This window comes from Bos javanicus, chromosome 6, assembly GCF_032452875.1.
Source record: "Bos javanicus breed banteng chromosome 6, ARS-OSU_banteng_1.0, whole genome shotgun sequence".
Taxonomy (NCBI): Eukaryota; Metazoa; Chordata; class Mammalia; order Artiodactyla; family Bovidae; genus Bos; species Bos javanicus.
Window position 1 is genome coordinate 30437385 of NC_083873.1, and position 24654 is coordinate 30462038.

The 24654-nt window shown below is 37.7% G+C and overlaps 1 protein-coding gene and 1 long non-coding RNA gene across 14 annotated transcripts in view; one reads left to right on the forward strand and one right to left on the reverse strand.

Moving 5' to 3' along the window:
• The window catches only part of PDLIM5 (PDZ and LIM domain 5), a 234419-nt gene extending 219126 nt beyond the window's left edge, over positions 1 to 15293 (reverse strand). For 11 of the 13 annotated variants that reach the window (XM_061419659.1, XM_061419663.1, XM_061419658.1 and 8 more), the window contains exons 1-2: positions 14766 to 14872; positions 11205 to 11342 (exon numbers count right to left, since the gene is read on the reverse strand). In XM_061419659.1, coding sequence (XP_061275643.1) covers positions 11205 to 11300 — 96 coding nt within the window. In that variant the 5' untranslated portion in view covers positions 11301 to 11342; positions 14766 to 14872. Of the gene's footprint in view, positions 1 to 11204; positions 11343 to 14765; positions 14887 to 15103 lie in introns of those variants that run through there. The other 2 variants (XM_061419654.1, XM_061419665.1) reach the window with 2 other exon arrangements.
• On the forward strand, positions 14310 to 16039 carry LOC133249359 (uncharacterized). Its single transcript, XR_009736920.1, has 2 exons — positions 14310 to 14415; positions 14726 to 16039. It is a non-coding gene; the product is annotated as an uncharacterized LOC133249359 (long non-coding RNA).
• Positions 16040 to 24654: the final 8615 nt, after the last annotated feature.

Sequence of the window (24654 nt, forward strand, 5' to 3'; positions counted from 1 at the left end):
CTGGCATGAGTCATTCAGGAAAAAGGCAGCACCAGAAGACAATACCAAGAGGACTGTACTCTGGTCTATCAAAAATTTACCCATCTCTCCTAAAAAATAATAAATAATAATAATAAAATCTCCAAGGACTCAGCTTTGAATATGCCTCAATTACATGTTTCTTGGATTCCTTGCCATGAAGCCCCTTGGTTTTTCATGTAAACAGCACGTGCACACACACACCTGCTCCTTTTTAGGCTCTCCTAAGCTCCATATATGTCCAGGCAAGTCTGAGTTTGCACGTGAACAAACTATAGGCCAATTTACCTTTCTTTCACTTTTTAGACAAAAGACACGAATACATTTCAAACAGTACAAAAGTATACGGAGAAAATAGTGAAAATTCTATCAAGCCCACTGCCCAAAGCAGTTCTAAACTCTGCACTATCCAGTCATAAAAAAATCAGTTTCCTTGCTTAATAACTATACTTTTGCATTTGTCTTACTATATCTTAGGGGTGGGGTTCAGTTCTGGGATTCACACATAAGAGACATCTAAAACCTGAACTACTTTTAAAGGCAAATGCTCAGGGTTGTGAAGAGAGGCAACTGTCAAGAAAGAAACATTTGAAGAAATGGTTTCCAACGGAGTATCCACAAGACTTAAAGGGAAATATAACTCAGTCACCTAGAAGGCTATGTGAGCAAGGGTTTTCCTTTGTTGTGCATGACACCAAGGGACAGAAATAGAACCACTGGGTCAAATACAAAGAAAACAAATACAGGCTGACACACAGGCAGACTCTACAGGGAGGCAGAGGGCTATTACAGTAAGGAACCTCTGGGGCATTTTGTAGGAACAAAACCTGACTAGGATTAAAAACAAAGAAAACCAAAATGTCTCACCAGTTAATAATAACTATCAATCATATTCATTAACAAAACAATTCTAGAAGAAATGATTGTAATGGCAACTAGGCTTTCCATTTGTCCCCATCATCATTATAATCATCAGTCAACAATCACTGAACACATACTGGGAATTTTAACATGATTTTGAGTAAATAAGACCCAGAGTTGTAGGAATTTTTTTTTTCTGGGTGAGAGGGGTTCACAATTTAACAAAGTATATGACCTATTTATGTATACTTGAACTGTATTGCTATGAAGCATAACATGACAACTGATCTCTGGCTATTGGCCTTAAAAAGACTATCCTCAATTCCTTTAACTTCAATGTTACCACTTTAGCTTAACAAAGAGGCATGAAAAAAACCAACTATACTTGTTACATACTTGGTGAAATTTACCAAAGATTCCTCCAGAAGTCTCTGGTAAATTTAACATTCATTATTAAATTGTATAGTATTAAAATATTATAAGTAATGTACCAACTTCAAGGTGCTCCAAACCTTTTTGTCACAAAGATACTTTTAGCATCATAAACAGAACTAAAACCTGATATCATGTATTATTAAAACTGGCATTTATTTCCAAAAAACAATTTGACCTATGGTGACTGAACTCTGAAAAAAAGTGAAGACTATGATTTGGAGACAAGCAGATCTGTCACAGTATTTAGTTGGTGGCAATTTCACTGCAATTTAGCCTTAATCTTTTTGTTGAAGTGATCTAAATAACAAAAGATCCATACTAAAAATATTAAAAAAAATAAAATAAATAAAAGCTACATTTGGTTCCCAAACATGAGTATACAAAATGTGATTCAATGGTACATGAGAAACATCCATAAAGCATTTGAGAATCCCTAAACATCCTGAATTCAAAGTCTGGGTCTTGAAGCTACATTTGAAAAATCCCACTGATGCTGTTAATAATCAGTTTAGAAAATAATCATATTTTTAAAATATAATCTGTTACTCCCATTTATACAAGTCTTTGATTTTATAGCATGTATTCTCTCTTTAGGAGACATACACACAAAGTTGGCTGTCAGTGCTGAAAGCTGTTAGCTATTCCCAGAAAACAGAGAACGCTGGTTAAAACCATCACAGTATACTTCTACTCAGTGTATCTGGTTCCAAATCCTAAGCCTAACCAATTACTAGCTGTGTTACTTTGGGCATGTTATTTAACTTTTGTTTCCTCTTCTGAAGATCAGAGATTTTAAATTATACTTCCTCAGAGGGTTGTTACGAGGATTAAATAATCAAACATGTGCAAAATATCTAGAGCAAGGCCTAGACAATAACACAGGCTCAATAAATGTTAATGCATATTCATTATTATTTAACAGAGGAAAGAAAGGAGACCCAGTGAGTTGCAGCAGTCAAACATTCCAAACAGCACCTGGTATAAAATGTGCCTTAATGGATGGGCAGGGCTTCAGAGCTCAGAAACAAAGGTATTGTGCATGAAGAACAAAGAGACTAAGGACTTCAGGGTTCAAAACATTCTGGACTATAAACTCAGTTCTGTTAAATGGGCCCACTGACATGCAGCCTAAATGGTAGGCAGAGGAGTTGAGGAATAAGTAACAGGAAGCCCTGCAGTTCTTAAATAGGGCAGTGATACATTAAATGCAGGATTTCAGAATTCCTGCCTGGGCAAGATGCCAGCCTGAAGATGAGGAAGAGCCTAGGGGGGAACAAGCCAGTGATGAAGTTTAGAAACACCTTTGTCTGCGAAACTATCAAAATGCCACTCCGAGAACTGGATATCAACTAACTAGAGTCTTCCAGAATGAATAAAGGTACATATAAACAGAAATGTCTAACTTAAAAAGATCAAAAGAACCATTCCTAGAATATTTTGGAAGTCAGCACCATGGAGATACTTCAGGAGAATGTCCACAGTCATGAAAATTACATGTGTAACAATGCTTGTATTTAACTTCTCTCTCCAGAACATCTATTTCTAAGGTTTGCTAGTTAAGGAATAATGCATTTGCTTTCTAAAGGATATCTGTCCTCCAGTATCTTAAGAAGAAAATATTTTCAGAATATATGCACAACCTCCTCTAGCTAGCATTTTACAACCTGACTAAACTTTTAAATTTCACCATCTCTAAAAGTTAATATCTCAGAAATCATTAAAGAAATACTGGTTTAACAACTGGATACTTAATGGAACCAATCACAACGCTTAAGCCCCTGACAGAATCAACAGTAAATGGAATTCAGTTATTACTACCATTTAAAAAAAAAAAACACAAACTTTCTTTTGGTAAATCAAATTTCACCCAAGATAATTATCACGAAGAGCAGTGATCACTGTTAAATCAATTTCTGAATCCTAGGGAAACGGTTAACAAGTCGCAGAATTCAAATAACAAATGGTGCACATTCTTCTGTAGTTCCAAACCCTTCTCATCATATTTAAAATTTTGCAGCAACAGACTAAAAGGAAATTCCTACTTCCCTCAACTTTAAGCACATAAAATACAAACAGCCCTGGCATCCTGACCCTTCTTGTCATCAAGGTTACCAGCACTTACATTCTCTGCTGCTTCACTCAGGTAAAACAAAGAAACGCACTGTGCCACATGCTAGAATGCCTTCACAATGCCTGACTCACTAGGCCATGAGACATTAGAAGCTGTTGGGACCTGTTATACTCCACTGGCTAATAAAGGCTGATATGCAAACAGTGAGGGTCCTAAGGCTGAATTTTACTATGTCCAAGGACCAGGCCAAATACCTCATTATGGTCAGTCTCTCTGTCACATCCTTTGAAGGGAGATCGAGAAGAGTAGGATTTGATATTACACAATATATCAAGCTACTGGAAAAACTCCAAAGTAACAACCTGAAATCTATTAAATGTAATTTGCTTAATTTTTTAGAAAGTCTATCACAGGGCACTATGCCAAAAACTATTTCACAAAAGACAAAAAATTATTTCACCATATATTTGGAAGTAATATGTTAACAGAGAGGGGAAATTCATTTGGAAATAGGAAGCAAATGATAAGAGGATAATTATCCATCCGAGCTCTAAATGAAAAAATTCAAACAAACAGCGTCCCTCCAAAGTTAATGAAATAATTTAAAGAAAACCAGGACATTTTCATTCTGTATATTCTCACACAAATGGGGGAAAAAATGAGCCACTTTAAAAACATACAGAATCCTCTGTAGAATACTAGTGATTAAGCTCTGTAAAAAAGGAGAACGATGGAAATAGGCCCATCTGATTGGAAAAGATCAAAGTCTGTCAAAACATGTGCTAGCACAGGTATGAGGAAACTGGCATTCTCATTTTGTGGGGAGGAGTGTCTCCACAGAGATATTTGGCAGTATCAATGAAAATGTAGACAACCTTTGACTCAGTAATCCCATTTCTAGGAATCTATCTCACAGATGTACTCATATATGTGCCTAAAATAAATAGATATAGATACAGATACAAAAATTACACCACAGTATCACTAAAAGAAAAAGATTAGAAACAACCAAATTGTCCATCCATAGGAATTGGCTAAATAAATTATGATAAATCCAAATACAATGCAGCTATACAAAAAGAATGAAGCCATAGTTACTGATTTGGGGTTAAGTTAAAAAAGGCAAAATGCCAAAAAAAAGGACACTATTTGTGTTGACAAGGAGGGTAGAGAGGATGTCTATGTACTTTCACACATCTGTGTAGACTACCCCTGACACTACACACACGAAACTGCAAACACCGGGGGCTTGCAGGCAAAGGGAACGAATGACAGGGCACCAGGCGCTCTTTCCTCTAAACTCTATAACGAGTCCTTGGACTTTCAACTCACATGAATGTCTTACCTAAAGAAAAGCATAAACTAAACTTTAAAAGGGAGGAAAGAGTGAAGGGTTAAGATTTCTTGAGTACCATATTTGATCCAGTAAATAACTGTTCCCACTGTGACCTTTCTAAAACTGCCTGTTTCTTTGCACTTCCCTTCTGACTTGTTCTTTTTCATTTCGTCCCGTCAAGTTTCCCAGCTCATTTCATCCCCCTGCATTTAAGCTGGACAGGGACACCTGCTGCAACTGCTTAGACTCTACTGGGCGGACTAAGTGCCAGTGGGGTTGAGGAACTTGTTCCAGTAATTATCACACAAAACGGGTAACAATAAGCTGTAAAAGAAAACTGAGTATTGACAAATGAAAGATAACTCCAATTAAGCCACAAGAAAGAAATGATAAAAATGTGACAAAAAATAGGGAACTGATAATTTGAGAGATTCCATTTTAATACTATAAAAAATTCTTCCAAATCTGACTTTAAACACTCATTCAATATTGTCTGTTCTGTCCATAGCTAAATATTTTATTACCTTTAAAAAAAAGTCTGTGCTACAAAAGTGATTTTCCTACTCTGTAATTAAAACACAAATCTGAATTCCCAGCAGGGCTATACAGTGACTCTGTACCCAGAATACCCAAATGAGGGACCACCGTGGTCACTGCTCATTACTTTCTTAAACTGGTGTTTTCTTTTCAGTCCCATTATTGTGTCATTTATTTGCAAATCCACACATATATTAGTATTTCACATGTGAGGATCTTGTTTTGTGAAGTTTTATATGATATAAAACTTCACAAGTATTAAAAATTTTAATACTTCACAATTGAAGTATTAAAACTTCAATGAAGTATTTCTTCATCTTAAAAATTCAAAGGCCTAGAGTCTCACCTCCTAAAGCTGAAATGCAACTATCTCTTCTAAGATGCCAAAGAAGCAATCCCTTGTCAGCGAGAGCTATGGGTGTTTCTAGATTAATAAAGTCGTATCAGATTTCTCTTCTGTGAAGTTGTAGCTGCGGGGAAAGGTCATGAAGGGCCTTGCAGTACACGGGAATCTGGGTAAGAACTACTACAAACAGGATGTTTCAGACAAAGGTATCTGGTTAACTGTATATTCACACTGCAGCCTAATCAGCAACCATCATAAAGACAAGCTCTCTGCATTGAAAATTCTCAAAAATGACTGAAAATGAGTCTATAGGCTTTGGTTATTCTCAGTTTAAGTAAGTAAATATTAGCCCTAACTCAAGAGTAAATGAGTATCTTGTATGAAAATCTCCTTTACTTGGGTCTAAAGTGCTATTCTTACTTGATTCAATCTCTACAATATTGTTTCTTCCATCAGATACAAAAATCCTGCATAGCAGTAAAATTCCTATGTTAACAAATAACTTTCTAAAATGCCCAATATTCATTAAAAACTAAAAAAAAAAAAAAAAAGGCCTTTTTGCTCTAACTACTAACTTAACAATAAAACTGATTTAAGATTTTCATTTTTTTACAAATAACAGACCAGAAAAAATCTTCAGAATTATCTTGAGATTCTTGACCCTCGCAATCACCAATGGCAGAAAACTGCCATGTAGTAAAGGCAAGTCTCTGAGTCTTCCACATAAGGTAATTAATATTTTAAAGCAAAGGGTGAACACACATGTGAAATATACATTATACAGTTAAGCAAGCTAAATTATTAACTTTCTAACTTGGCATAATGACAGGGTAGTTGGAAGGGAATGTAAAAGAAAATACTCAACAGCTTAAAATTAACAATGGACCCATTTATTCAAGGTAGGATGGTTCTCTCGTTTCAGCTTGAGGACTGTAAGTCTCTTTCTACCCGCCTCTTGGAGGGAACTCTGCAGCTGGCCTGTCTGGAGAATCACTCAGCTTTATTCACAGTTTCACCCAGAATCAAGCAATAGCAAAATAAGTCTTCATTTTCACTGGCACTGAAAACCATCACAGAGAAACACTTACTCTGAGGTGTTCAAAGTTCATCCTTCAAGGACCAATTCAATTAATTTCTCCTGTAGGTAATTTCTCTACCCTAAACAAACACAAAAGGTCTGTGTCCACTGAAACCAAGAAACACTTATCTGTATCTCTGTCATTTCATCAAACACTGTCTTGTGACAGGTCTTATGACACTGTCTAGTACTCTATTTTTCTCCCCAGCTTTGTATTCCCCAATACTTTGTCTCTTCCTCTATGGCTTCCACGAAATGTCCCTTTAACTACTGAATGAATGAATTCACAGCAAAGCATTTTCACTGTTCTTTCTCTGTTCTATGTATCAATAATACTTCTAAACAGGGCTCCATACTCCAAGAAATGATACATTTCTTCTGCTTTTCAAAACCAACTAAAATCCTATCTGACCTGGTGACAACTGATCCTCCTCTAACTCTTGGAATCAAAATCTCTATTATTTGGGTATTGAAATGTCTGACCTCATTTTATCTGCTAAAGAAACACCATAGATGTGTTTATAAAGAATTGGGAGATAACCTTCAGGAAATCCAAATATTGAGAGTTAAGGGAAAATTCTAATATCATGTATCAGAAAATAACATAAGCAGAGTGTTTGAATTTTAGGATGCTGCAGTTAAAATGTTATTCACAAATACACTATCTTTCTTTTAATTCCATGGTGAGGGTCATCAACTTGCCAAAATACAGCCTTGAATTGTGCAACAAGTCTCCTATTTCTTCTTATAAAATATATTGGCAAAGACCAACAAACCCACACTGCTACAATGAAACCATCCCTACATTCCATGGCTTCAAGGCAATTTCATAAATACAGGGTCATAAAAAGACAGCCTACAAACTTCAGTAGCCGACACACCACTTTAAGGATAGGAAATTGAAGACAATGATATGTAATCAGGCAGTTACAGCAATTTGAGGATCTTTTCAAAAAGTTTGCAAGAATTACCAATCCTACCTTAGAAACCTACCAACTAAAGAAGTATGCAAAACTCATACAAAAGAGATGGAAAACAAAATCTGAGCATAATGCTAAAATTTTATAGTTTTTATGCTTTAAGAAACAAGTCATAGTCAATATATTCCTACACTGATTAACAACAAAATCTTAAGGAAACAGAATGTTCAAGTCCCAGCCAATGACTTCTTTATCTCAAATACATTTGATATCTGAGTTCCAATAGTATAAGGAAACCATAAATAGCACTTTGAAGTACAAGACAATAATCCATGACCAGAGGAAAAACTGTAGACTTTTGAACTCTATATAGATGTAGGTTCCTAGCTAAGCACAAACTTGTACATTTTTTCCTTTTTCAATTTCAACAGACAGTAAATTTACAAACATGCAACTGTTCCCTACAATCATGGTGGATTTGATGTTTCAAGTCTCCAAATAATTTTTCTTTTTAATTTCATATTATTGTAAAAGATAACTGAGCAATTATCACACCAGACCTTGTTAAGAATTCCATACACATTATCCAAATAAGAGAATCACTAAATTATATGTTTTAAGGCATGCTTTCAGGTTTTAATTGCTTCTTGATAGTATTAATTAAATAATCTGGTGACTACTGAAATACATCCCGATAATTTTACATAATGAAGGCAGAATAAATATAACCAGAGAACTAATTAAGATGAGGTATAATATTAATCATCTTACTACCACAATATAAATTAGTTATTAGGCACCCATGTTTATTAGGCAATGTTACTGCACATGTTTAAACTTAACCACACAAGGGGTTAAAAATAACTACAATGAAAGGCCAACAGCCTAACAGCAAAGTTGTGCCAACATTCCCTCTCCTCCCCCTCCCCCTCCATCCTCTCCAGTCCAGAATGAATTGCATGCCCCACTGCACAAGACCCAAAAAGGTCACAGGAGATGGCAGAGACTTTTGTAAGAGAACAGAAATAACTCAGCAGCTTTGTTACCATAGTCTCTTTTAATCAGTATGTTCAAAACCCTTTAATTAGCACTCTGTCTACACAAGGAAAGCATTTCTTCTGTGCCAAGAGAGGGCACATATGTATGTACACAGCGTTCTGTTATATCAGCATCACAACATGGAGCTCAGACTGTCTGCCAGAAAACAAGCACAGACAACTGTTTTAAAGGAATGGCACCACAATATCTACATACTCCATTTGCATTTCCATAATCAAACAACAAAGTATGTTCCACTAGGTGTTCATTTGTCTCTGGATTTTTTTTAGCGAAAAATGGGAGTATTTAAACAACAATTTTCTTTAGTACATTATCACAAACGAGGATATTCAAAAGTAATATAGAATGATGTTAACAGAATGTGAAAGAAGACAATATTCAAATATTGTTCCTTTCTGCATAATAGCTCTTTGGTAGGAGGCAAAAAGACACTGTTCCCCTCAAACAGGAATAAATCACAAGACACATTTTCACAAGGATGTTTTACAGTTAAAATTTCATCCAATCATGCAAAGCCTTAAAACTTGCAGACTGCATTACATACATGTGTTTCCTTGTAAAACCTGAGTAGCTAAAATCAAGACAGAATTTGGAGATAAAGATAGCTATTTAAAAATTCAAAGCCAAAAAACAAGGAAAACTTCATTAGTAAACTGGATTAAGCATTTTAATTGAGATACACAACTGTTACAAACGTATTTTCAATCTTTTAAAATCAAGTAGTATATAATACTGTAAGAAGCAGTGTGTATATATATATACAGTGTGTATTTATACCCAAGTAGGCGTGCTGCGATTCATGGGGTCGCAAAGAGTCGGACGCAACTAAGCGACTGAACTGAACTGAAGTGAACATATATAATTAAACCAAAAAGTAATCCTCTAAATATCTAACTAGAGAAAGAATCTACCTAAATTTATGATAAAGCTTATTGAGCAGGCAGCAGAGTATACCTGCTTGAAAGCCAGCTCTTCCACGTTAGCCACAGGAGCTCACAGCACAGTTCTATATAATGAGAATAATACCACTATGTCACAGCCTGGTGTGAGAATTACCTAAGATGAGGAAGGTAAAGAACTTGGCAAAAGTCCAAAAGTTTGCTGGTAATGTTTTTTGGGGGATAGGTTTTTTCACGTATTGCACAAAAGTGCAAATTGGCACAACCTATCAAAAATTACATATATAATCATGTATATATGATATCCACTGCAGCATTACTTGTAAAAGTAATACTGGAAACAGTACAAACGCACTTCAATAGGGGATTGCCTAAAAAAATGTTACTTCCCTACAAAAGAATTCTATACATCTGTTAAAAAGAAAAAGAAAAACTCTACATATTAATCAGGAAAATTCTCCACGGTAAGCTGTTAAGGAAAAATGGAATGTGTGGAACAGTGTGTATATTATGCTACCATGCAAATAAAAAGGGAACAGATATTCATATTTATTTGAATATTCAAAAAATCCTTTAAATGTCATACAACTCCTGCTGCTGCTGCTGCTGCTGCTAAGTCACTTCAGTCGTGTCCGACTCTGTTCAACCCCACAGACGGCAGCCCACCAGGCCCCGCCGTCCCTGGGATTCTCCAGGCAAGAACACTGGAGTGGGTTGCCATTTCCTCCTCCAATGCATGAAAGTGAAAAGTGAAAGTGAAGTCGCTCAGTCGTGTCCGACTCTAGCGACCCCATGGACTGCAGCCTATCAGGCTCCTCCGTCCGTGGGATTTTGCAGGCAAGAGTACTGGAGTGGGGTGCCATTGCCTTCTCCTGTCATACAACTAATTAATAGCAAAAATTACCTAGTTGGAGATGAAAGTGAAATAGTGCCTGATACCCAGTCCAGCCTCAATAAATGAAAGCTATTATTACTCCCCTCATAAGTATCATTAGCATCATGAAACGTATCTTTACAATATATATACAGAATATATTCAAACTAAATCCATAATGATGTAAACAGTCAAATCACAATTATTCAAAAATTGACTATCTATTCTGTATCATCTTATGGAAAACCCCCAACGAAAATTTTGGCCAACCCAATAGCCCTTCATTTCCTCTTCAAAGGTAAGTAGCTTTTGGCCATTTTACTGTAGGCTATCACCTTCATCAGAGAGCAAGTTGAGGAAATAACACCAAAACAGTTATTTTACCCAATACTGATCAACAGTTTCTAAGAAACAGCTTTTGGAGCTGAAGGTGACAGTGAACACCCCACAGTTACAACCTTCTATTATATATGAAGAATCTAAGGTCCAGATCAGTGACAGTTCAAAGATCTGGAGTCTGTCCCCCAGTTAAACGCTTTCCATTTTTGTATTAAGAGGGAGGGAAATATGCTTAATTGAAATCAATTATCCAATTTCCTTCCCCAACAGATCCTTTACGACAATTAACTAAATCTGCTCAGATCATATTCCAAAAGCAATTCTATTAAGTAGAGCACAGGACATTCAGAGATTTCAACAACTCAGCCATGATGTTTCTAGGATTATGCATTGAGTGAACATCTACAACAAAATCTGTAAAGTTTGCTTACACTTGAGATTGTCAAAGGCATGTTGAAATCCTTGCCACCTTGCAGCCGGAAACCCCAGGGAGCTGGGCCAACCAAGGACACACTGTAGTTGCTCATGGTTCTAATGACGCAAAATCCAATCCCTCAAAATGAAAGAAACTGAAAGAAAATCAGATGGTTAACAAAGACGTTTATCTGAAAAGCTATTACATATTTAAATGTATTGAATATAAACCCAACTAAATTATCTTCAGTATTTTGTTTGGGGGGAAAGAGGGGATATGCAGAGTAAGTTTATATTAAGTTCTCATTTCAGTCTAGGAAAAGGAATCTATGAGCTAATATGCAATCTCTAAACTTATGCCAATTTCCATAGTCTAAAAATCCCATATCAGAGTATATTTCTAGACATTTGATCAATCTTACAACTTGCTATAATACAATTTGTGGCTTCTTGCATACAAACTTTAATTCAAGGTACCTTACAATACTTTGTTTTATATGAAAAAAAGAACAAAACTGTATTTCAGGTTTAATTCAAAATGATTTTCCCCAACCTCTTCTGTCTGCAATTGGCAAGGGTCCATTTCACTTACCTAAATTCTGAGTTATTTTAACATATGAAGAGAACTACAAATGGTAGACTCTCATTCATGCTTTCCAAACAATAAATTCTTTAAAATGAGAAGTTGTTTCTTGATGCATAAAAACTATTTTCTCTAATCATAAACTACAACTTGTATTTTCTCATATAGGGACATGGTATTTTCCACACTTAAATTATTCACTTTTCTAACAAAAAACTTTAAAAAAAAATTATTCACTTTTCCTTCAGACAGGCGATGATTGGCAATACTCTGGTGGTGGTGGTTTAGTTGCCAAGTCATGTCCAACTCTTTTGCAATCCCATGGACTGTGTGTAGCCTGCCAGACTCCTCTATCCACAGCATTTTCCAGGCAAGAATACTGGACTGGGTGGCAATATTCTAGCACAGTGAGATTTGAGTCAGAACCTGCTTTTTGTTTTACATACACACCTCATCAGGCAAAGTGGAGCGAGCATTTACCACACAGTGTATAAGACTGACTAAACATGGTAGGAATATAGGGTTAATCTTTTTGCATGAAAGGGAATTAGAGCTTTAGAAAAGAACCAGTGCTTTGATGCTTTCTTTTTTCTATGTTTTGCTCGAAGGGAGCTCAAAATGACTCTCATGGTACCATGTACTTTTATATAACAAAGAAAAACTGAAGGAAAAGAAGCATGATTCAGAGCTTGGTATTGATTGTTATGGTGATTATGTGGGAGAAATTAGGAGGAATAGGGATTTTCTAAAATGTAATACTAAGAAATGTACTATTTTCTTCTTTAAAATATTAATAATATAACAATAAATAATTTAAAACCACATTAAAAAAAAAAAGCTGCTTAAGACCCACTTCCTTGGAAAAATCTGTGTTGTTTAACCAAATCATTACCTGTCCTAAAATATTTCATTTTTTTTAACATATTCAAAATTTCTACTCCACACATCAATTAATAGTGGCAGATATAGATATTTGAACAACTGAGAGTATTAAAAGCAGGCAGATTCCATCTTCTCCTATGGGGAAAACGAGGCAAAATTTTCAAGTAAGTCTAAGTTCTTAAAGAAAATTCAGTGAAAATCTGCACTACATCTACCAGAGAAAAAGAGAAAGCTTCTCCCCAAGCATAGTAGTTCACTGAACTACTAGGCAACAAAACTAGTACTAATGTAACAGGCACCAAAAAGATGAAAAGGCCAAACCAGACATCAAACTATTAGATACAGGTGAAAAATGGACATTAAGGAGGTAATAAGGAGCCACAATCCATGGGGTCTCAAGAGCGGGACACGACGGGACTTAGCGACTAAACCACTCAATATACATAATTGCTTTCTCCCTATAATAAAAGCGTTTCTGAGAACTTGTAGAGAAGGACTATTTGGATGATGGCACACAATATTTATCAAAAGTGTATAGAGCCAACAGATATTTCACAGGCAATATGCCCATCCTTTTTTTTTTAATCTTTAACTTTTCCTCAAAAGAAGAACGTGAAAGTTAGGCTCAACTTTCCTAATCCCATTGTTCCCTACAAGAAAATGTATTTAATTCATATATTAATCCATGTACCTGCAACTCTCTTTACTTGGGAGTTCCTTTCCTGCTTTCCCCCATTTGTTATTAAAATCTCTAGAACTGGCAAGTTCACACCCACACTACAGAACCAGTGTCAGTTCATTTCCAGTCGGTGCCGTTTCCCTCCCTTTGCTAGTTTCATGTGACTTGAAATAGAAGTCAAAGCAACAGTTATATTATTGGCCTTTTCCAGGTCTGGTTATTAGTGCCCAAACTCTTCCTAAATTACCAAGGAGGCAGGAAATATTGAGCAGCCTTTCTTCTTTCAAATAAGTAGGAAATGTTGGAACTTCTGTATAGTGTTGGAGTTTCTTTTAGGGAAAGTCCAAACAATGTTTTCGCTCTAGGAAGCTTGGTATTTCCCACACTTCTATCCTAACTTCTTCAGTGAATGGGAAGACTGGAAAGAAGAATTCGTGATGAATTGCTCAGAGATGGGTCTGAAATTAAAGATGTATCTTGAGATTCTTTTTCTCCCCAGATTGAGAGACTGTGGAGGTAGAGTGAAAGAAATAAAGCCACAAGCAGCGGATGAAAGTAGCCGACGAGACAGTTTCCCAGCAGAGAGGTTCACGCCTAGCCCTGTTTGCCAAATAAGGTTCCCGAGCCGGCTGTTTCCGAGGCAGGCGGGTTCCAACGTCCTCGTGGTCAGGAAGGCGGACTTGGGATAGGATCTGGCGATCACACCCTAGACCTGCCCTGCCCAGCGCAGCCACCAATTTTCTTTCCAAGCTCTGCCCTATCCATACGCCCTTCCTTTTTCCACTTATTGTCAAACGAATTAGAGGCACTGCCTAAAAAAGCCCCAACAAGTACGCAAGCATTAATAAATCTGGCGTTTACGACAGATCTGTTTTTTAAACAAGCTTTATTCCTGGACGCAGATCTGTTTTTTAAACAAACTTTATTCCCCTAACAGGTTACACAATCCTAAATGTTGGGGGGGGGGGGTGTGGAGCGTGAAATAAATGCTTCTCAGTAGAGTGAGCGCAAATAAAAATTAGCCCCGCTTCCTCTCCACACCTCCAGGAGATTGCGCAGGACGCGAGTATCCCCAGACTCCAAGGTGGGTACCCAGACGCGCTCGGCACCCGGATGGTGGCCCGCCCTCGCCCGACTCCTGCGCCCCTGCCTTAGCCGTGCTAGTCCCAGCCCGTCCCCGCTCTAGTGCCCCTTCTCCGGCCTGGAGGCCGCTTCCGCACCGCCGTTTCCCTGGTAGTCCTCTTCCCACGCCACTCTCCACCTCCGCAGATCCGCGTCCAGCAAACACCTGAGAAGCTTCCCAGCGCTAGGCGCACCACCGTCTCTCCCTAAGCAGGACTTCTGGCCAAGCTCTCAGTGCACGGCGATATCTTCTTTCCCTCCTCCCTACCCAGGTTCCGAGACGCGCATCCCCTGCAGGCAGCGGCCACTCACCTCGGGTGCGGCGCCGCGATGCCTCCGAATCAGACGAGCGCTGACAAGTGACTCGCGGTGCTTGCGCCTTCTCCACGGCCCGCGGGAACTTCCGCCTCCTGGCTCCCGCCCCGCCCCCCCCTCCAGCCCCAACACACACACACCGGCCCCGCCCCCGAACCAGGACACACCCCCTCCGCTCCTGGCCACGCCCCGGACCCGCAGAGCTGCGGGGAGCTGAGAGAAGGCTGCGGGTGAACCTAGCTGAGGGCTAACTGCAGCGAGTCGGAGCTGCTGCGGAAAGACAATTGCAGTACGGAGTTTCGGTGGGACCAGTCTTAGGGGGTTTTGAGCAGTACCTGACAATGGTCCGCTCTGCCTGTTTGTTCTGTCGTGGATGCATTTTTCTCTCCAGAAACTGAATTGGCAAGCAGTTGCTTTGGCTAAAAATAGGAGAGGGCTTTGGATAAATCCGTATCTATGCAAGTTCAGCGGCCACTGCCTGGTTTTTTGAGCAAGCTTTATGTGCCCGGAGAAGTGAAGACTTTAAAGTTGACCTGTTAGGAAAGGGAAAATCAGCAACTTTAATATCTAGAAGTTAAATCCTCTAGTCAAACCAGAAGACCGTGTTTAAGAGCAGCGGCCAAAGGTGGTTCAACCATTATAACCTCAGCTTATTTTTCTAAGTCCAGATCAATAGTCCACTTTCCAGTTTCTATAAAGGTGTTTGATTTAGCCCAAGGGATTTATTCATGAGCAAATTTGAATAACGTTCAGTGAACATAAGAGAAAGTAACTTTTAGGCTTGTTTTGAACTGTAAATTGGCTTATAACATGTGAAAAGGACAGTTCTTAACCATGGAACTTGTAAAGCAAGGCTGATGGAGTCCGTGGGTCCCCAAGAAGTGCAAACAAAATTCTAGAGAACACCCAAAACTGCTCTGTCCAAACTGGTAAACACTTATCACATGTAGCTACTGATATTTGAAATTTATTTACTGCGACTGAAGCACTGAATTTTTTGTTTTATGTATGTTTAATTTAAATTTAAAAACTGAAGTAGGGTAACATGCCTCCGTTAAAAACAACTTTGGTGTTTGGATAGGAGTACATTTCTCTTTATCACTGAAAACGTCGTGTCCAAATTGTGCTACAATGGAAATGGATTTTGAAGACTTATTATGACAAATATAATATAAAATGTCATTAATAATTTTATGTTGATTACATGTTGAAGTGGTAAAATTTTTATATTTGTTAAACATGCAATTAAACTTAATTTTGCTGTTTTTTAATGTGGATACTAAGATATTTTGAATTACCAATGTTGACTGACATTATTATATATTCATTGGACAGCACTAGTCCATAGTTTTCATCACATTCTCTGGAAGATTATATTGGAGGGAAGGGTTTTCTAGTGTGAACTGGTTTACAGAGTGCTTTAATATTTGTTGTCATGTTTGACATCTCCCTCCCAAAATATATTAAATAAACAATAACAATAGCTGCCACTTACAAACACCTACCATACGCTGCTGCTACTGCTACTGCTAAGTCGCTTCAGTCGTGTCCGACTCTGTGCGACCCCATAGACGGCAGCCCGCCAGGCTCCCCGGTCCCTGGGATTCTCCAGGCAAGAACACTGGAGTGGGTTGCCATACGCTAGGCAGTGTTGCCAATGGCACAGGCAACTTGTTAAAACTGTAAAAATTCTTACTACACTTAATAATTCTTCTAACTTTATAAGACAAATGTCATATATATAGTCAAGAAAACTGAGGTTTCAAGAGATTGCAGCTGGTAACACTTCCACAGGGCAATGGCTAGAATTACCCTGTAAGGGTCCTCTCTCTGCTCCTCCTCATCTGTTTGCTGCTAATACAATTAATTTGATCCTGAATGAAACCAGGTTGACTAAAGACATCAAGAAATGCAGACAATGTGTAGAGGTATCACTATAAGATAAGCATCTTGAGGCAGTGAAGAGCTGGGAGTGTTACCTACCTATGCAAATCAGTGTTAGCCTATAGATAGCCTACCTCTGAATCCTCTTTCTCCTCCTACCACAGTTTAAAGTCTGGGGTGTTGTGGAAATGAACCAAATTCAAGTAGAATACATAGGCTGATATTTATCCAAGTGTTCTCCAAAGTGCCAACTGCATCAAAATGGCACAGGCAACTTGTTAAAACTGGCCTCCAGACCCAGGATCCTTGCCAGTGGGCCCCAAGAGTCTGTTTTTTTCACAAACAAAAAATTTTTCGTAAAATGATTACCTGGATTTTTTTTTTCATATCCAGGTAGTCATTCAACTATAATACTTAAAAATCACTTCCCTAGAAATATCCCTGTACACCCAATTTACTGTAAACTGTGCTTTGGTGATAACAATGCACCCCAGATAGCAACTCATCACAGTTTCTTCATTTTAAAAGAAATAATTATAAATTACATTTTGAAGTTATCATGAGAAGTAGAGATTATATATATATACTACATATACATATTATATATATAAACTATATACACACATATATAAACTGCATATATATACAGCATGCTTGGCATCAAGAAAGTGTTAAATAACTGGTAACTATATAAAACTTTCCTGACTGACTAGATTTTATGTATCACAAAAGATAGAGAACTTTAGCATTTATTATGCATATACTATTTCTTGCCTTATGTATATTATTTAATACTTAAAACCATATAGTTATTTTTTTCAAAGAAAGAAAGTTGGAGATTCAGAATAACCAAGGGCACACAACTAATTAGTGAAAGAAGTAGAGCAGAGGGGTCTGACTTGAAAAACTACGTCCTTTTCATCTCAACACACTGCATCTCAGTAAATTCAGTAAACCATCCAACTTAAAGACCAGAGAAAGAAGATGGAAAACTATAGCAACTAACACTGTTGAGGGCCATAGAGGCATAATCTGTAGCAAATTATGGTAGCGCCACCTGGGAAGCCCTGAATAAAGGGTGAATTACTTTTAAATAAAAGAAGGCAAAACTCCTGAACGGCATCTGGTAGGGCATGTGCCTTAATTTGTTTTAGAATGAATTGACACTGAGCCATCCCGACTCCCCTTTTCTGTCTCCCTCATGACTAACATCTATGAAATGGTTGGTCATGGTTTGGAGGACAGTCCATGACTACAGACTACAGGAAGATTACTGAACCATTGGGAAATCAGACCAATGTCCTTAACCGCATTAACACTGTGGGCTAAGCAATGAAGCACTCACCACACACACACACAAAAATATTAACAGCCTCACTCTTTCAAAACCAGTACACAAAAAGCTAAAATTAGAAAAGGAAATTAGATCCAAAGATGAATTTAGCAGGAAGAGTTTTTAAGAATATTCCATCTGAACACAGTATTTACCTCCATGTATAAATGTTTGCTCTAACATTTTAATTATCCAATATATGACTCAGAATTCCTCTTGCAGTACTTCAAAAATAACAGAAACTTTAAATTACAAGATGGCATGGCCGTGATGAGTTTTTATAGTTGCACCCCATAAAGTGCCAGTATTTAAAAAATTCCTATATTACTCTAAGTCAATTTATCTTCTAAGTCCTAATTCTGAAAGGTAAATAAACCACTCATAGGTATGAGTATTTAATGTTTAAAATCTGGGATGGAGAGGAAGTATTAACTATTCTAATACCTAAAGAAACATTGGGTAATCTAGGGAGAGAGGCATACTGTCTTCTAAAGCTTACTACAGAGCCCTGGGAGAAGGGCCAGAACTAAAACAGCCACAGAGAGTGGAAAGAAGTTAATGGATGAGAAGGACTCTAAGAACTCTAATATCCATGAAGCTTAGGTAACTGAGTAAACATGTGCTTGAGGAAGATGTTATAAACAAGTTTAAACTTTTTAAAAATAGCTCCCAAGTTTCAAGTCTGGGTTCGGGGGGTAGTATTAATAACTTACTGATTAATGAAGGAAGAGTGGCCAAGTTTGTGAAGTGACTATGCATTTCACTGACAATTTGCCGTAAGCAAAAAGATCCAATTGCTCAATGAAGGGTATCAATAAGAAGAGTAGATAGTAAGCATACTGAAAAAAGTACTCAGGAGCTTCAAGTTTGAGATTTCAAAAGGGGAGGAATAGTCCTCATGATCAGATCCAGGTTTAGCTAGTCTGAGGTTTTGCCCAGAGAAAATCAATTCTTTGAGGAGTCTGGAGTAGTCAGAAAGATAAACCAATATGTGATTTGGAGATAAATGAGAAAAAAACATGTAGGTCAATCACTGAAAAAACTTAATATCTGGGGATGTCCCTGGTGGTCCAGTGGTTAAGAATCTGCCATCCAAGGCAGGCGGTGCAGGTTTGATCCCTGGCATGGAGTCACGAAAAGTCGGACAGGACTGAGCAACTTCACTTTCACTTTCCACTTTCATGCGTTGGAGAAGGAAATGGCAACCCACTCCAGTGTTCTTGCCTGGAGAATCTCAGGGACTCGGGAGCCTGGTGGGCTGCCATCTATGGGGTCGCACAGAGTCGGACATGACTGAAGCGACTTAGCCCAGCAGCAGCAGCAGCAGGGAAGGTAAGATCCCACATGCCAGAGAGCAACTAATCCTGCGTGCTGCAACTAAAAGATCCCACATAGCGCAACAGAGATCCAATGCAGCCAAAATTAAAAACAACAACAACAACAAAACAAACTTGGTGTCTGAAGAAAACATTATTTGAAGAAAGTCAAGAAAGTAAGAAATGGGCCTGGAGCATAGCTTCCCAATTAGTTGGTAGTGCCAAGAAAACAATCTCCCCAGCCTGGGAGGCAAGACCTTATTCATTTTCCTGTTTCCAAATTTACATTCATGTAAAATGATTAAAACGCAGTGTGTTAGGAAACCAAAAAGAGAGAAATTAAAAATGGTCAGCTATCCATGTAAAAACATCTCACAGTTTTATACTAAAAAAGTTAAGGAAAATGTGAAGAAAGAAAATTTAGATTTTATTTATAAAATAAATAATTAAAAGATGCTTACTCCTTGGAAGGAAAATTATGACCAACCTAGATAGCATATTCAAAAGGAGAGACATTACTTTGCCAACAAAGGTCCGTCTAGTCAAGGAGAGTTGGACTGTGAAGAAGGCTGAGTGCCCAAGAATTGATGCTTTTGAACTGTGGTGTTGGAGAAGACTCTTGAGAGTCCCTTGGACTGCAAGGAGATCCAACTAGTCCATTCTGAAGGAGATCAGCCCTGGGATTTCTTTGGAAGGAACGATGCTAAAGCTGAAACTCCAGTACTTTGGCCACCTCATGTGAAGAGTTGACTCTTTGGAAAAGACTCTGATGCTGGGAGGGATTGGGGGCAAGAGGAGAAGGGGATGACAGAGGATGAGATGGCTGGATGGCATCACTGACTCGTTGGATGTGAGTCTGGGTGAACTCTGGGAGTTGGTGATGGACAGGGAGGCCTGGCGTGCTGCAATTCATGGGGTCGCAAAGAGTCGGACATGACTGAGCGACTTCACTTTCACTTTTCACTTTCATGCATTGGAGAAGGAAATGGCAGCCCACTCCAGCGTTCTTGCCTGGAGAATCCCAGGGACGGGGAAGTGTGGTGGGCTGCCGTCTATGGGGTCACACAGAGTCGGACACGACTGAAGTGACTTAGCAGCAGCAGCAGCAGTGAGAATAAGGCAACTCATATATGTTTTTATAAAACTACATGCATTGACCAAGTTCACCATAAAATATAAGCTTATGTTAGCCCCAAATTAATTTAAATTTAATTGGTTTATAAATCTCAATTTCTTTAAGTGTGGTTTTGTCCCAATCCATCAATGTAATCTTTACTTAGCCTTTAAGTAGTTTTTCACATTATCTGGGTTTAGAATTTCTCAGGCTTTTCCATGTGTCTCTCCGTCAATGGTAGAGCTATGAAGACATAATTATTAATAAGACTAGTATACAAATAAGGTCATTTAAGCAAATGGTATTTGGATTGGAAAGATCCTTGGGGAAAATCTAATTCTAACAAGCTTTATTTACAGTAAAATCTCTCCACCCAAAAGACAGTACCTCTACTAAATGTTTTTAAAATTCATTTACATACTCTGGGAATAGCAAAAAAACTAATATTTTCATTGGAAGATATCCACATGTGTAGTCATAGTGGAATGTATTAAGGCATGTCATTCCCAGCCAAAGTGTAAGAGATGCTGAAAAGAATGATGAATCAATTCATCAAAAATCTGATTATAGCTTAGAATTATTTTTAAGATATAGAAAGATATGAAGAAACAAATATGGATCAATAACATAAACCAAAACTATACTTAACTCTACCGAAGGTGTGATACATATCACATCAAATTCAGCCAGCATGTAATGTGCATACATTTATTGGCATTTAATTTCATTAAACTAATTCTGGGAAATTCCTCAAAGCCATTTTCTGCCAGCTATGAAAAGGTTAACTAATGAAGAAAGTGAACAGGATGTATTTTTTTAATCTATGAGATGTGAAAATGGAATCTTTAAATATTGCCATAATCTCATTATTTCATATGACAGCATATTTTTAAATTATTCTTTAGCCAAAGTTTGATGCTTGCTCCTTCTCACAATTTAAAAACTTTAACCAAATAACTGTAGTTTTTTGATAATAACAAAATCCATCCATTTTTACTTGAATATTATTACCTTAGACATTAAATCTTACATTTTAAAATTTATAGAAAAAGTCTAGATATGAATGCTATCAATGGTTACCTCTGAGTAGTGAAACTCTTTATAATTTTATTTTACTCATATTCACTTTTTTACTTTTAAATTCTTTTCTGAAAACAGTTTACATTTATATTAAAGGCTTTCCTAGTGGCTCAGATGGTAAAGAATCTGCCTGCAGTGCCGGAGACCCAGGTTCAATCCTGGAGAAGGGAATGGCTACCCACGCCAGTATTCTTGCCTGGAGAATCCCATGGACAGAGGAGCCTGGCGGGCAACAGTCCATGGCATGGCAAAAATTTGGACATGACTGAGCAACTAACACTTCTATAATAAACTGAAATTAAGAGTAATGATTTTTATATACATTATTATACATAACACTGACATATACATTAGTATACATTGTTCATACACATTGTTATAAGTATAGAAACATTGTGTTAATACACATAACATTGTCACATACATTTGTTATATATACATAACAAATGTCTTTCTTTTTTTTTTTTCTTGTACAGGTTGTTGTTTAGTCACTGAGACTCTTTGTGACCCCATGGTCTGTAGCCCTCAAGGCTCCTCTGTCCATGGGATTTCCCAGGCAAGAATACTGGAGTGGGTTGTCATTTCCTTCTCCAGGAACAAATGTCTTTGAAAAATATTTAAATTATGAGTAATAATTCTTACTTATAAAATACTTACTAGTAGCTATATGGGCTTCTGTCATAGCTCAGTTGGTAAAGAATCTGCCTGCAATGCAGGAGACCCAGGTTCAATTCCTGGGTTGGGAAGATCTGCTGGAGAAGGGATAGGCTACCCACTCCAGTATTCTTGGGCTTCCCTGGTGGCTCAGCTGGTAAAGAATCCGCCTGAAATGTGGGAAGCCTGGGTTCAATCCCTGAGTTGGGAAGATCCCCTGGAGAAGGGAAAGGCTACCTACTCCAGTATTCTGGCCTGGCAAATCCTTGGGGCCACAAAGAGTCAGACACGACTGAGCAACTTTCACTTTCTGTGGCTAGACACTCTTCTGAATCCTTTTTACATATTTCATCCTCAGAGCAGAGCTAAATTTTGAGACCAAAACTTTGGCTATAGAGCATATGCACTTAACTAAAATAAGTGGGTACTTTTACAGAGTATATTGTGATAATTTGTATCTCTGAAAATTCTTTTCAACAAGTCCGATTCAGCTCAATATGGGTCTAATTCAATTGTAAACTTGATGATTTTTATGTTTTTGTATAACTAAGAATTAGGTGAATAAGCTAAAATAAAATTAAAAGATTGAAATAAAAAACACTTCAGGATTAAGAGATAAACCTTTAAATTTGATCATAGGAAAAATGTTCTTCAAATATTTTAGTCTGAAACCATTATTTCTATTGAGTCATAGCTTTCCCTACAGAAAAGGGCCTCATAATAATAATATATCTTTTAGTATGTGAAAAAGAGAAAAAAAATCAAATTAAAATTTCATTAGAATATTTGGTCTTCTCTATGAAAATCTACTTGGAAGGAAAATTTGAGAACATGTATATGGTTATTCCATCAATACAAATTCAAACATGCAAGTTAAATCTGAAAAACAAAATATTCACAGATTAGGTTTAGATAAAGCAAAACTGTTAGATATTTTTAATGTTTAATTTTTTATTTAACCAAGTTACTTGATATCAGTTCAGTTCATTTCAGTCACTCAGTCATGTCTGACTCTGTGACCCGATGAATTGAGGAACACCAGGGCTCCCTGTCCATCACCAACTCCCAGATTCCACCCAAACTCATGTCCATTGAGTCCGTGATGCCATCCAACCATCTCATCCTCTGTCATCCCCTTCTCCTCCTGCCTTCAATCTTTCCCTGCATCAGAGTCTTTTCAAACGAGTCAGCTCTTCACATCAGGTGGCCAAAAGTATTGGAGTTTCAGCTTCAGTATCAGTCCTTCCAATGAACACTCAGGACTGATCTCCTTTAGGATGGACTAGTTGGATCTCCTTGCAGTCCAAGGGACTCTCAAGAGTCTTCTTCAACACCACAGTTCAAAAGCATCAATTCTTCGGTGCTCAGCTTTCTTCACAGTCCAACTCTCACATCCATACATGACCACTGGGAAAACCATAGCCTTGACTAGATGGACCTGTGTTGGCAAAGTAATGTCTCTGCTTTTTAAATATGCTGTCTAGGTTGGTCATAACTTTCCTTCCAAGGAGTAAGCGTCTTTTAATTTCATGGCTGCAGTCACTGTCTGCAGTGATTTTGGAGACCCCCAAAAATAAAGTCAGCCACTGTTTCCACTGTTTCCCCATCTATTTCCCACAAAGTGATGGGACCAGATGCAATGATCTTAGTTTTCTGAATGTTGAGCTTTAAGCCAACATTTTCACTCTCCACTTTCACTTTCATCAAGAGGATTTTTAGTTCTTCTTCCCTTTCTGCCATAAGGGTGATATCATCTGCATACCTGAGGTTATTGATATTTCTCCCGGCAATCTTGATTCCAGCTTGTGCTTCTTCCAGCCCAGCGTTTCTCATGATGTACTCTGCATAGAAGTTAAATAAGCAGGGTGACAATATACAGCCTTGATGTACTCCTTTTTATATTTAGAACCAGTCTGTTGTTCCATGTCCAGTTCTAACTGTTGCTTCTTGACCTGCATACAGGTTTCTCAAGAAGCAGGTCAGGTGGTCTGATGTTTCCATCTCTTTCAGAATTTTCTATAGTTTATTGTGATCCACACAGTCAAAGGCTTTGGAATAGTCAATAAAGCAGAAATAGATGTTTTTCTGGAACTCTCTTGCTTTTTCGATGATCCAGCAGATGTTGACAGTTTGATCTCTGGTTCCTCTGCCTTTTCTAAAACCAGCTTGAACATCTGGAATTTCATGGTTCACGTATTGCTGAAGCCTGGCTTGGAGAATTTTGAGCATTACTTTACTAGCATTCAAGATGAGTGCGATTGTGCGGTATTCTGAACATTCTCTGGCATTGCCTTTCTTTGGGCCTGGAATGAAAACTGACCTTTTCCAGTCCTGTGGCCACTGCTGAGTTTTCCAAATTTGATATAAATACTCCTTAATCAATTTTAAAAGGACAGTCTTAATCAAAGCTACATAAAACATTAAAGGAAAATATTGCTAATTTTTTTAAACAAAGACATTCAACATATTGTATTATTAAAGTAATATGACAAAAAGTACTACAAA